This window comes from Palaemon carinicauda, chromosome 11 (assembly GCF_036898095.1).
Source record: "Palaemon carinicauda isolate YSFRI2023 chromosome 11, ASM3689809v2, whole genome shotgun sequence".
Taxonomy (NCBI): domain Eukaryota; kingdom Metazoa; phylum Arthropoda; class Malacostraca; order Decapoda; family Palaemonidae; genus Palaemon; species Palaemon carinicauda.
In genome coordinates this window covers 147081517-147094016 of record NC_090735.1, presented here as the reverse complement: position 1 = coordinate 147094016, position 12500 = coordinate 147081517, and the positions used below count along the sequence as shown (strand labels likewise).

Below are 12500 nucleotides of genomic sequence, written 5' to 3'. Positions count from 1 at the left end.
AAGATAGTTCTAAATTTTAGAAAATAGGATGTGAATAGAAAACATACTTTTTATTGTGAACTAAGTTAATTTCCCTTCAATTCTTATTATTATTATTACTTGAGTATTTACTTCCCTGAGAAAAACTTTACTTTTATGTTATAGATTTTTAGTATTTGGCATTTTTTTCAGTTAAAAAAAAAGACATTTTACAAATAGAGAGATTACTTTCTAGTTTCCTTGAGCAATATCTTTAAACACATGATATATCTCTATTCTCTTTATAGATAAAAATCATTATATACTAACACCCTATTTACAATCAAATTATAATTCTTCCTTTTTTATCGCAGGCATCATGGGCCACATTCCAACGGAGTCCTTCTTAATACGTGCAAAGCGTTCGGAGGGACACACATGCAAACACGAACTTGTGGACAACCTGGCTAAAACTGCCAAAGAAACTTGTTCCCAAGTGGAAGCTGTCGACAAGTACATCAGCAACATCAAGTCGAGAGGCCCTGTGGCCGTGCCATCCTTCACTGATCGCCATGGTTTCAAAGCTATCCTTGGCCAGTACAACGGCGACCTTTCAACAGCACAAGGACACTGCCACCCCTGGAGGAATGGGGACAACGTTGTTGCTTCTCTTAAGCAAGTGGTCGTTGCTGCACAGGGCTTTGAACCTAAATTCAAAGAAGAACTCCTTAAGAATCAGGCCACCATTAAGAATCTTCTCGAAAACCACGAGGACATAGCAGCCATGGAAGAAAGAGTCACTGCTTTGCAAAAAGACATCAAAGAGGCTAGAGAGGCTATTAAGGCCACTGAAGTTCAGGCAGTGATTACACATCTGGAAAATGCTATCAGATCCAAAGAAGAAGAAATCAACACCACAATGAAAGAACACAACATTGCTCAGGGAAGACGTGAATTAGCTGAATTAGTGAAATATCTCGAGTTTGTGAAGACAGGAGCTGTAGATATTGAAAGCAAAGCTAACGCTGCCAATACTAAGATCACCACATTTAGAGAAAATCTCATCAGGGATGCTGGTGCCTTCAAGAGACATCGCACCAACGCCCAAAACGGAATCACTAAGTTGCAGCAAGAGAAACAAAACAACAACAATGAAATCAACAGCAACCGGCAAAACATCAACAACTTAAAATCAAGAATCAATCAGGAAAACAGCCAGATCGCTTCCCTCCAAGCTCAGATCGCTCAGGCTCAGCGTGACATCCAGGCAATTGAAGCTCGCATCAACCATAACATGAGGAGAGTGAAGAAGAAGAGGAGGTTTGGAAGGTGGTTCCGATTTGTCCCAGTCGTCGGATGGACCATTGGAAATAAGTTCTACAAAGACGCTAAGCGAAGAGAAGAACAGCTGGCCAATGAAAAGAGAAATTTCATTGCTAATGGTAATAGTCAGATCCAGAATCTCCGCAATCATATTGCATCACGCAACCAGGAAATCAATCGTCATCAGCAACAGATCAACAGCCTCGAAGCCAAAAACCGAGAACTCGAACAGGAGTTGCAACACTTCAGTCAGCTCGACGGAAATCTTCACAGCCTGGAAGGTGAGGTCAACGCCATCTTACCATCCATTGCAAATGCTGTCAGTGGAGTCGGCAAGATCAAAGACACCTTCGACTCCATTGAACAAAGCTTAGCAAAGGCCATTGCACAAGCCAAGGAAGCCAAAACCGAAGCGGAAATTAGAAATATGAAGTACTTCATCTATAACGAAATTAACGACATCAAATGCAAGTGGGAAAGTGCAAGCAGTAAAATCGTTTTAGTGGGTAAATGTAATTAACAGTACAACTTATCGAGATTAGTTTAGACGTTCTTTCTTTGTGAAGTTTAGGTAAAAAGGGGAAATTATGTTTATGGTTTTATTAAGTACATGAAAATAGTACAATTTTTTCATTGTATTTCAAAATGGCCTATTTCCTATGGAAATATATCTTCCACGTCATACTTTATGTATTTTTGTATCACCGTATCTTTTCAAACCTGATATGCATAGAAGTAATAGTCTATTATCATAATGTGCAATAATTAGGGTTGAATTCATACTGAACATTGAAAATATTTCCTTGATGTTTTTTGTGATAAGTGAATTATGTTTTTTGTACCTACCTGAATGCAACGAAAACTTTATGGATAAATATATATACATAACTGTATATTTATCCTTGACAAATTTAATTTATAAATAGAAGTCTGATCTATACAATTTCCTTTCGGTTTTCTTTTTTCTTTTTTTTTTGTCTTTTTTTTCTTAGAAGTTAGAAGCGTAATATTTGCTAAGATTGTCTGAAATTTTTTTTAGAAATAAATATATTTTTATGTAAGCTATATTTGATTCGTATTCCTAAAGTTACTCTTAATTAGAATTATGAAAAAATCTTTGAAAGGAGTTTCTAATAAACGATTCGAAAAACATTGACAAATTCAAAATGGTTTTTCCTTTAAGAAAATGATAAGTTTTTGAGTTTCCAATACAAATTATCTCGTATTTTTATAAGTTGAATATTGGATGAATTTTGAGCTAGTCAACAAAATGTCATTACTCATAAACTGTAGGTTCATAAGAGTAACGAAGGTCTCTTCCTTAATCATATGTCATTTTCTATTTTTGGCCTTTGCTAGTGACAGAATCATTCTTTTGTAAAATAAAGCGGTACAGAATATAGAACTTATATATGTTATTGCCAGTCTAAATAGGTACCTGAAACAGGTCAGGAACAGGTGCAAGCAGCAATCTGAGACTGAATAGCCCAGCGAAGATGATATCTCGCCGATTAGCCAATGTTTCTTAGTTCTCCTGATGCATGATTTGCCTTTCGTGGATGATTAATCTGAATATTAGATAGGCATTACAAATCTTTAATTCAAAGTATTATTTATTCCAACTGCCAGAAACTTAGACATTGCTTATAAGGCTTTGTAGATATCTGAGGTGTTATTTGTACTATTGCAAAAATCTTCACTTGTTTCGTTCTGTCATTACGGGAATTCATTCCTACCTGGATGTCAGAAGCCGTTGGATCCTTATATTACAAAAGAGATTGATCATCTTTTCCTGACGTTGATTCAGACGAAAGATTTCCTCTTGGCTCTACTTCAAGAAGCAAATTTAATAAACGCCCTCGGTAACTGTGTGCTTGCGCGATTATGTGCGTACAGAATGTAACAACTTCTTCAACGTTACTTTTTCTATCGTTATTATATGAAATTTAAAGCCATAAATAACTAAAATGATAGATATAAAAGGATAACATTCAAGACTCATATATTAAATATGCATGATGAATTACTCACGTACAATGTGTGCACATACTTAAGCACACACACAGACACACAACCATACACACACACACACACACACATATATATATATATATATATATATATATATATATATATATATATATATATATGTATATATATATATATATATATATATATATATATATATATATATATGAGAGTAAAATATTAAGTCATGTATTGTAAAAGTGTGGTGGCTCCAAATAACAGCAAATCAGTGATTGCTACATTCATCTTTTGATTGCTAAAACTGATTTATAATTGAAGCCTCTTCCCCATTCTTGATTCTGGATGCATCTAAATAGCATCATGTAAAGGATGGCGAGGAGCATCAGTTTTTTACGTCACATAAGGCAACCAGCTTCACTGATATCCATTGCAGATATTTACCGTCAGCTAAACGCTAAAAAGAAAAGCTCTCAAATGCATAGTAAGCGCATACTAAAGGGCAGATTAATATTTCATTTTACTTACTAATGTTGAAAAATTATTTTCGTCTTTCTAGTTTTGTTATTTCATTTGAGTCTTTTGTTCTGATGCTACGCTCTTAAGGAAAACAATGACCTTATCTCTTTCCTGTGAATGCCTGTACATTTGAAAACAATGAACATGAAATTTATATGATTATATCATGATTTATAATGATAATTTTGATAACAGTAATGATGATAATAGTAATAACAATAAGAAATAATTGTATTACTTCATTTCTATCATCAGTAAAGAAAAAACTTTGCATTGCCATTCTAAAAATTGAAACATTTCAATGCAGTTCTTTTCATCACAAATGATGATCGTCTTATAAAACCCATTAAACTTTACACCGTTTTAGACTAAATGATAAAGAAGCAATTCAATTCCCGCGAATGTCGGTTGGAGATCTTGTACTCCAAACGATCTCTCTCTCTCTCTCTCTCTCTCTCTCTCTCTCTCTCTCTCTCTCTCTCTCTCTCTCTCTCTCTCTCTCTCTCTCTCTCTCTCTCTGTTTATATATGATAATTTGATAGTTGCCTTAGAATGCTAAAACCCTTGCACTCACTATTAAGTTGACATATTTTAGCATAATTGCGAATATTTAATTGTTCTGAGATAGATATTCTGCAACCTTTTCGAAAGCTCACACCTCTATGGGAATCAATTCTTGCATTCAGCGATTCCTTGCTAGATCATGTGCAAGTCCCAGAGTTACACTTTGGGCTAATATATCTATACATTACACCAGATAACATAAAAGAATTCAATCGATCTTTGAAATGAAAAAGGCAAGCCAATTATGAGAGGATTCATAGGAATTAATTCAACATCAACCGCTGGAACATGTCATTGCATAATTTTCGCATATTTTTGTCTGAAGAATTAATCACGAAAATAGGGAAATTCGCATAGCATTTCAGTTTAGTAACTGTGGGTATTTTTTAAATCTGAGCAAACTTGTCATTTAATAATTTATTAAGAAGTTGGAAAATTATTTTGGTGGTAAAATAGTTTTCCTTAAGATATATACATAAATAAAGTTATCTATATCACATGCTTCTTATCTCCCGTTATCATCGTCTCTTTTAATGAATTACCAATGTCTATTCAAGTCAATCTCCTCCTTTCTTCCCCAATCTATCCTGGCATCCATTTTCTAATTTTCCCTCTTTTCTAATATCAACTTTTCCTTTGAGTAAAAAATAGAATTTTTCACAATCTTTTCTCAGTCTCTGCTGCTTCCTTCCACTGTCACCAACTGAAACTGCGTCCTCAGCTAATAGCAAACTCTCCACAATCCTCCCATATTTGCATTTACTTATCCCAAACTTTCGCAAAAGCAATTGGAACTTGTCTAACTTTAACTGTAATTAACCCATAGATGTATACAACAGACATGTAAGCATAGTGCGATCTAGTTTTAGACATGCTTCATAAAAAACTATACTCAATTTTTTTAATGAGGCGCATTTGCACTGACTCGCAGCGGTACCCTTTCAGCTCGGAAAAGTTTCCTGCTATCTGATTGTTTAGAATTATCTTGTCTACAGAATCCGCGATCAGGAAACTTTTCCGATCTAAAAGGGCACCCTTGCGAGTCGGTGAAAATCTGCTCACTAAAAAGAATTGACTATAGTCAGCCTTAATCATACATATCCTAACATTGGCTTCACCCTTTTATTGAAGATGTTTTGAGGAACTTGAAACGAACACCTTTTTAGACCACACATCACCAACGTTCTCTTTACAGTTTATTCAATGATAGACCTAATGTTGATCTGATGAGGAGATGGGGTTATTAGATTGAATGTGAACTTCACTATTGAAGGATAAGGGATTTATTTCAGTAGTCTTTACTTCACTGACCTGAGTCTGAAATAGAAAAACAATTAATCTCAACTAGTGAAATTGTCATTGCACAGTTGTTTTACTTATCTATAAGATATTAAAAGTATATCGTGATAATCCAGGATAATAATAAATTATAATAATAACCTGAGTCATAACAATAAGGTTCACCGTTCTTATTTTGGAAATATGGCGTTATTTTTTCAATATCCTTATTGTCTTCATTACTATTTATTAATATTTTATTATTTTCTAATAAAATTTTCATCTTTATTGGTATTATCAAAGCACCATTCATATTCATCAAAGTATAAGGGGAAACCTGATTCCCAAATCTTTGTTGCATTTTTTTTCCTTTTTTTTTTTGAGGACAATAAAAGAAAATCTCCTTTTACCGTGATTGACACAGTGTCTGATTGCATCATGTGAAATAATTTCTACAGGTTCCGGTATTAGTTTCCTTTTAATTTTTATGAATGTGACCAGTTGGAGAAATTGAATTTTTACAGCATCTACTGTATTTGGATTATTGCGAATTATAAGAACAATCAACCTCACTTGTTGAAAATTTCATTGTGTTATGTATCACCTATATTATTATTATTATTATTATTATTATTATTATTATTATTATTACTATTATTATATAAGGATCTTGCATCACTTTCGTTATAAGCATTATTAAAATAGTTTATGTTACTACACATGAATAATTTGGTATATTGGTATTTGAAATAATTTGTACGTTCGTTTGCATAAACTATCTACGTCTATTTTCTATCTTCAAAATAGAGGACCATTTAATAGTGATTAACACAATATCACATTGTGTAATTTAGAATAGTACTTTAAGTTTTCAATCTCTGGTTCATTGAAATAAAATAAAACATGACAATTACGGAAACAATTAACTCTGAACCTGAATTACTGTAAATTATCAATCTATTTTCGTTACTATTACCTTAAGAACGTGATCAAAATAAATAAAGAAATTCCCGCTCCCACAAAACTGCGCAAAACAATTACGACCTAAAATCCCGTTGTCAACAGAGTTCCCTGAATGAGTGCATCGTTAAACTCGTGTGTTGGGTATCTCCCATTCGGACCGTTGGGCGGCACTTGGGCCTTTCCCCTCAGTTGGTATATAAGGACGACCGAGGAGGCACTGTGCATCAGTCTCCCTCGAGCAGCAGCAACACGAGCGAAGAGAGAGAAGACAAGCACTGACAGATCAACAAAGGCTCGCTTTCATCCTTAGCAATGGTATGTAGACTGCCATCTGGTGACAGATCATCAAACTATTAAAAGAAAAAAAGGATTAACCCATTACAGCCTAGCGGCAGCAAAAGCTGCCACTATATTCTGAAGTGTCCAGAATCGTCTGTATGTCTTACAGCCTTATCTTACATTGTGAGCATATTGAAACAAGTTCATTCTTGCTGCTGACCAGGCCACATTACCCTACAACTTACCTAATGCTGTCAGTTGAGCTTAGATTGTGAATAAGTTAAGATGGGTGAAAAGAGGACTACATTTAGTTGTAAAGAAAGGTATTTTCTATATGAAATTTACAATGATTTCAAAACATTATTGCTGTGTTTCTGTGATCTAGAGGTTCCTTTTTTGTGTTTTATCCATAAAATATCTCTGCAATTTTTTTCAAGGCCATCACTGAGAAAAGCATTTTTAATGGCAGCTTTTGCTGCCGCTAGGCTATAACGTAATCATTTTTTTCCGTTTTCTTATATAGAGTTCATTTATTTTTAAAATAGTGGTCAAAATATTATTAGAGTATATTCAGTTCGTAGTTTCATGACTGAGAGAAGAAATTAACGTTGAATGAACTCAATTCTTTGTTTGCTACTCAGCTTCACAGGAGTTTTATAAGAAAAACTGATGCAATTTTTCATCCTCACGGATGTTTTATCTTGCAAACGTAACATTAGTGTTCCTACAAAAATGATAGTACATCTATGTGAATGTCGATATATAGGTCTATACGCAGGTAAACACACACACACATACACACACACACACACACACACACACACACATATATATATATATATATATATATATATATATATATATATATATATATATATATATATATATATATATATATATATATATATATATATATATATATATATATATATATATATATATATATATATATATATATATATATATATCTATCTATCTATCTATCTATATATATATATATATATCTTTATCTATATATATATATATATATATATATATATATATATATATATATATATATATATATATATATATATATATATATATATATATCTTCTCTGCACACTTACTTTGAATGGAATCTATGACCTTCTGGATAAACATGACAATAAAGAAGTAGATGTTTCTGTAAATCTCCCCCCCCCCTCTGAGGATACGGATGGAGACAGTGACCAAGACTCGGATGCTTCAGATGATGAAGTTGCATGCAATCCTGATCATTTGCCCAGAAGGATTCTCGCCACAGACGTTGCAATTGACAAATTGAAAGAAAAAGTAAATAACCATGTCGACTGCATAAATCTTTTCTGGACTAAACAATGGATTGAAGAACTTTATCATCAGAGCACAACATATGGAGAACAAAAGTCGCTCTCTAAAGACCACATCACGCCACAAAATGTGAAGATTTTTCTTTCTATTCGTATACTTTCTGGCTACAACAAACTTCCCTACCGAAGAATGTACTAGTCTGAAACTCCTGATGTATTCAATTACTGGGTTTCTGAAAGCATTAGGAGAGATACATTTAATAAAATTCTTAGAAGTCTTCATTTTGCTGACAACATGAAAATGACAGACGACCGATTTTATAAGGTAATAGTTATGTTTCTTTTTATACTATAAACTCAGATTATGGTTTTGATGACTTATCACATAAATAATGTTTGTCGATTTATTTCTCCTCTTCTGTGTGATATACTGAAGAACTGAAATATATTGACCAATAAAACCTCATCTTTATTAGGCTTTCTAAATTTTCAGGTAAGTCCACTTTTCCAGCACGTCAATAATGTCTGCAATCTTCAGCTTCAGCAATAATTCCATAGCATAGATGAAATTATGATCCCTTATTATGGAAAACACCGGGCTAAGCAGTTTATAAGAGGGGAACCAGTAAGATTTGGTTTCAAAGTTTGGGCTGCATGTACTTCAGACGGATCTCTTCTCTATTGTGAGCCCTATTGCGGGTCTGACACTAAAATCCCTGATATAGGACTGGGCTAAGGTCCAAATGTCGTATTAGAGATGTCTAATGAGATCAATTTACAGGATGGCCAGCATGCAGTGTTTGAGAATCTCTTCACCTCATAACCATTGCTGGAAAATTTAGCAAATCGAGGAATAGGAGGTACTGGCACAGTAAGTGAGGATCGTCTTCATGGTGCCCCACTAATGGAAAAGAAGGAAAAGGAGAAGAAAAAAATATCGTGGGTACATGGAAGAGGCACTTACTGGTAGCACATCAGTAGTAAAATGGAAGGTAGCTGCTGTGGCTTCAAAGTAAGAATGCTTCAAGTACAAAAAACAGGGCGATGGAGCAAACTTGAGAAAAAGCATATTGAGGTTGATATGCCCAATTCCATTCAGGTGTATAATTAACAGATGGATGGTGTTGATATATTTGATCAACAAATATCGGCCTATAGAACACGAATTCGTTCAAGAAAATGGTGTTGACAAATATTTTCTTGGAGCATCAATGCTCAAGTTGTCAATTCATGGATGTTTTATCGTAAACTGGGAAATATAATCCCATTGATAGACTTCATCTGGCATTTTGAAATTGCCATAATGAAGCAATATGGTGCTCCTCGTACATCTCCTGGACCTAAGAGACTGTCTTCTGGAATTACAAAGGATTCTGTGCTGTACAATGGTGAGCAGCACTGGACCAAGGAAGGAGACCAACGTTACTCAAGATGCCGCGAATGTTCTCGACGCACACAATACATTTGCAATATGTGTTCTGTATCTCTTCATCCAAAATGCATATTGCCCTATCATAAAATACCTCAGTAGTGCATAATGAACAACAGACTGAAATCATTTGAAGCTATATAGGGATAACCTTCGTACAAGAAAAATAGAATAGTGTGGATATGCAACTCATGCAATATGTTCAAGTATTTTTTTTCTTTTATATTATGAATCAGTAAGAATTTGGAGTTTTTATTGTAACAGGCAAGATTAGTGATGATAATTATTAGAGATAATAAAGTTATGTTTGAAATACTTAGGTTTAATGTAAAATTATATTGTATGTCAAATACAAAGATTTTGTGCATTCAAAGTGGCTAGTGGCAGTAAGATATGCTATATGATTGAATTTTTTATGTACTATAATTCAGATAGAATTTGCAGTTCTTTTCATAAAAGGCATGATTAGTAATGATAATTACTAAGTATGATAAAGGGATGCTTGAAATACTTATGTTTGTTAAAAAAAACTGTATGTTATGTCTAGAATAGGAAGATTTTGTTCATTCAAGTGCCTAGTGGCAGCAAAAGCTGCCATCAAATAAATCATACTTAAGAAAGGAATTTTTTCATGGTGATGATTTTATGTTGATAGTAGACCAAAATAAAGTATTTTCTGTAAATATGGTGTTTTTAAAACCAATAGATAATTCTCGTCCTTAATGGGTTAAGTGACTGAGATATTCATACCGTGATATACTTGTTCCAACAATATTCTTTTACGTTGATTATCATTGAGTTTGGAAAACAAGTGTTAATACCTACAGTAGTAAGGAATGGAATATTCTTAGTTAAGCTTATCCAAAACACCCCACTGATTTTCCAGACGCTGAAATTAAATCTATCCGGTGTTTTAGAAATGAGTGTTTACTCATATTAATGTGTCTCTTTCTTTCCGTACAGAAGCGCATCAAAATGCAGGCGGTTGGGGCTGCCCTTTTTCTCCTGCTGCAAATGACATCTGCTTTCAGTGAGTTTTACATATGTTTGTTATTGAATGTTTTACTTTTGTATAACACTATTCCCCTGATTTAACGCTTCCTCGAAATTATATTCCCATCTCTCTCTCTCTCTCTCTCTCTCTCTCTCTCTCTCTCTCTCTCTCTCTCTCTCTCTCTCTCTCTCTCTCATATTACACGTTGACCGTGTAAACTCACTCAAGCCTGAAAGTTTATGTTTTTTCCCTCTAATTTTACAGATCCATAACAAAAACATTTCTACATCCTGCAAATCATTAACTTAGTTTTTGTTTTGATCCAAAGAGAATTGTAAATGTTTTGAAATAGGACGTAAATAAAAAGCATATCTTTTTATTATGGACTAAGTTCATTTCACTTCAATTCTTATTATTAATACTTGACTGTTTAGCCTAATTATACTAGATTTATTGGAACTTTTTTATTAGATAATTTTAGTGTTTTCCTTATTCCCTCAGTTCAAAAAGATCATTTTACAAATAAAAAGACTACTTTCTGATTTTCCTTAACATTGATTCTTTAATACAAATAATATATATCTATTATATGTATAAGTAAAATGACACTACATACGAAAATATTTTGCAAATACCATATTTACTATCAAATTAAAATCCTTCCTTCTTCTATTACAGGCATCATGGGCCACATACCAACAGAGTCGTTCTTAATACGCGCAAAGCGTTCGGAGGGACACACATGCAAAAAAGAACTTGTGGACAACCTGGCTAAAACTGCCAAGGAAACTTGTTCCCAAGTGGAAGCTGTCGACAAGTACATCAGCAACATCAAGTCGAGAGGTCCTGTGGCCGTGCCATCCTTCACTGATCGCCATGGTTTCAAAGCTATCCTTGGCCAGTACAACGGCGACCTTTCAACAGCACAAGGACACTGCCACCCCTGGAGGAATGGGGACAACGTTGTTGCTTCTCTTAAGCAAGTGGTCGTTGCTGCACAGGGCTTTGAACCTAAATTCAAACAAGAACTCCTTAAGAATCAGGCCACCATTAAGAATCTTCTCGAAAACCACGAGGACATAGCAGCCATGGAAGAAAGAATCGCTGCTTTGCAAAAAGACATCAAAGAGGCTAGAGAGGCTATTAAGGCCACTGAAGTTCAGGCAGTGATTACACATCTGGAAAATGCTATCAGATCCAAAGAAGAAGAAATCAACACCACAATGAAAGAACACAACATTGCTCAGGGAAGACGTGAATTAACTGAATTAGTGAAATATCTCGAGTTTGTGAAGACAGGAGCTGTGGATATTGAAAGCAAAGCCAACACTGCCAATACTAAGATCACCACCTTTAGAGAAAATCTCATCAGGGATGCTGGTGCCTTCAAGAGACATCGCACTAACGCCCAAAACGGAATCACCAAGCTGCAGCAAGAGAAACAAAAGAACAACAATGAAATCAACAGCAACCGGCAAAACATCAACAACTTAAGATCAAGAATCAACCAGGAAAACAGCCAGATCGCTTCCCTGCAAGCTCAGATCGCTCAGGCTCAGCGTGACATCCAGGCAATTGAAGCTCGCATCAACCATAACATGAGGAGAGTGAAGAAGAAGAGGAGGTTTGGAAGGTGGTTCCGATTTGTTCCAGTCGTCGGATGGACCATTGGAAATAAGTTCTACAAAGACGCTAAGCGAAGAGAAGAACAGCTGGCCAACGAAAAGAGGAATTTCATTGCTAATGGTAATAGTCAGATCCAGAATCTCCGTAATCATATTGCATCACGCAACCAGGAAATCAATCGTCATCAGCAACAGATCAACAGCCTCGAAGCCAAAAACCGAGAACTCGAACAGGAGTTGCAACACTTCAGTCAACTCGACGGGAATCTTCA

General features: G+C 34.7%; 1 protein-coding gene across 4 annotated transcripts in view; it reads left to right on the top strand.

Moving 5' to 3' along the window:
• LOC137650291 (uncharacterized) overlaps positions 1–12500 on the top strand; it is a 13935-nt gene that overhangs the window by 853 nt on the left and 582 nt on the right. The window contains exons 1-3 of one of the 4 annotated variants that reach the window (XM_068383615.1): positions 6810–6906; positions 10573–10639; positions 11282–12500. The exon at positions 11282–12500 is cut by the window's right edge and continues 581 nt beyond it. In XM_068383615.1, coding sequence (XP_068239716.1) covers positions 6904–6906; positions 10573–10639; positions 11282–12500 — 1289 coding nt within the window. In that variant the 5' untranslated portion in view covers positions 6810–6903. Of the gene's footprint in view, positions 1–332; positions 2194–6809; positions 6907–10572; positions 10640–11281 lie in introns of those variants that run through there. The other 3 variants (XM_068383618.1, XM_068383617.1, XM_068383616.1) reach the window with 3 other exon arrangements.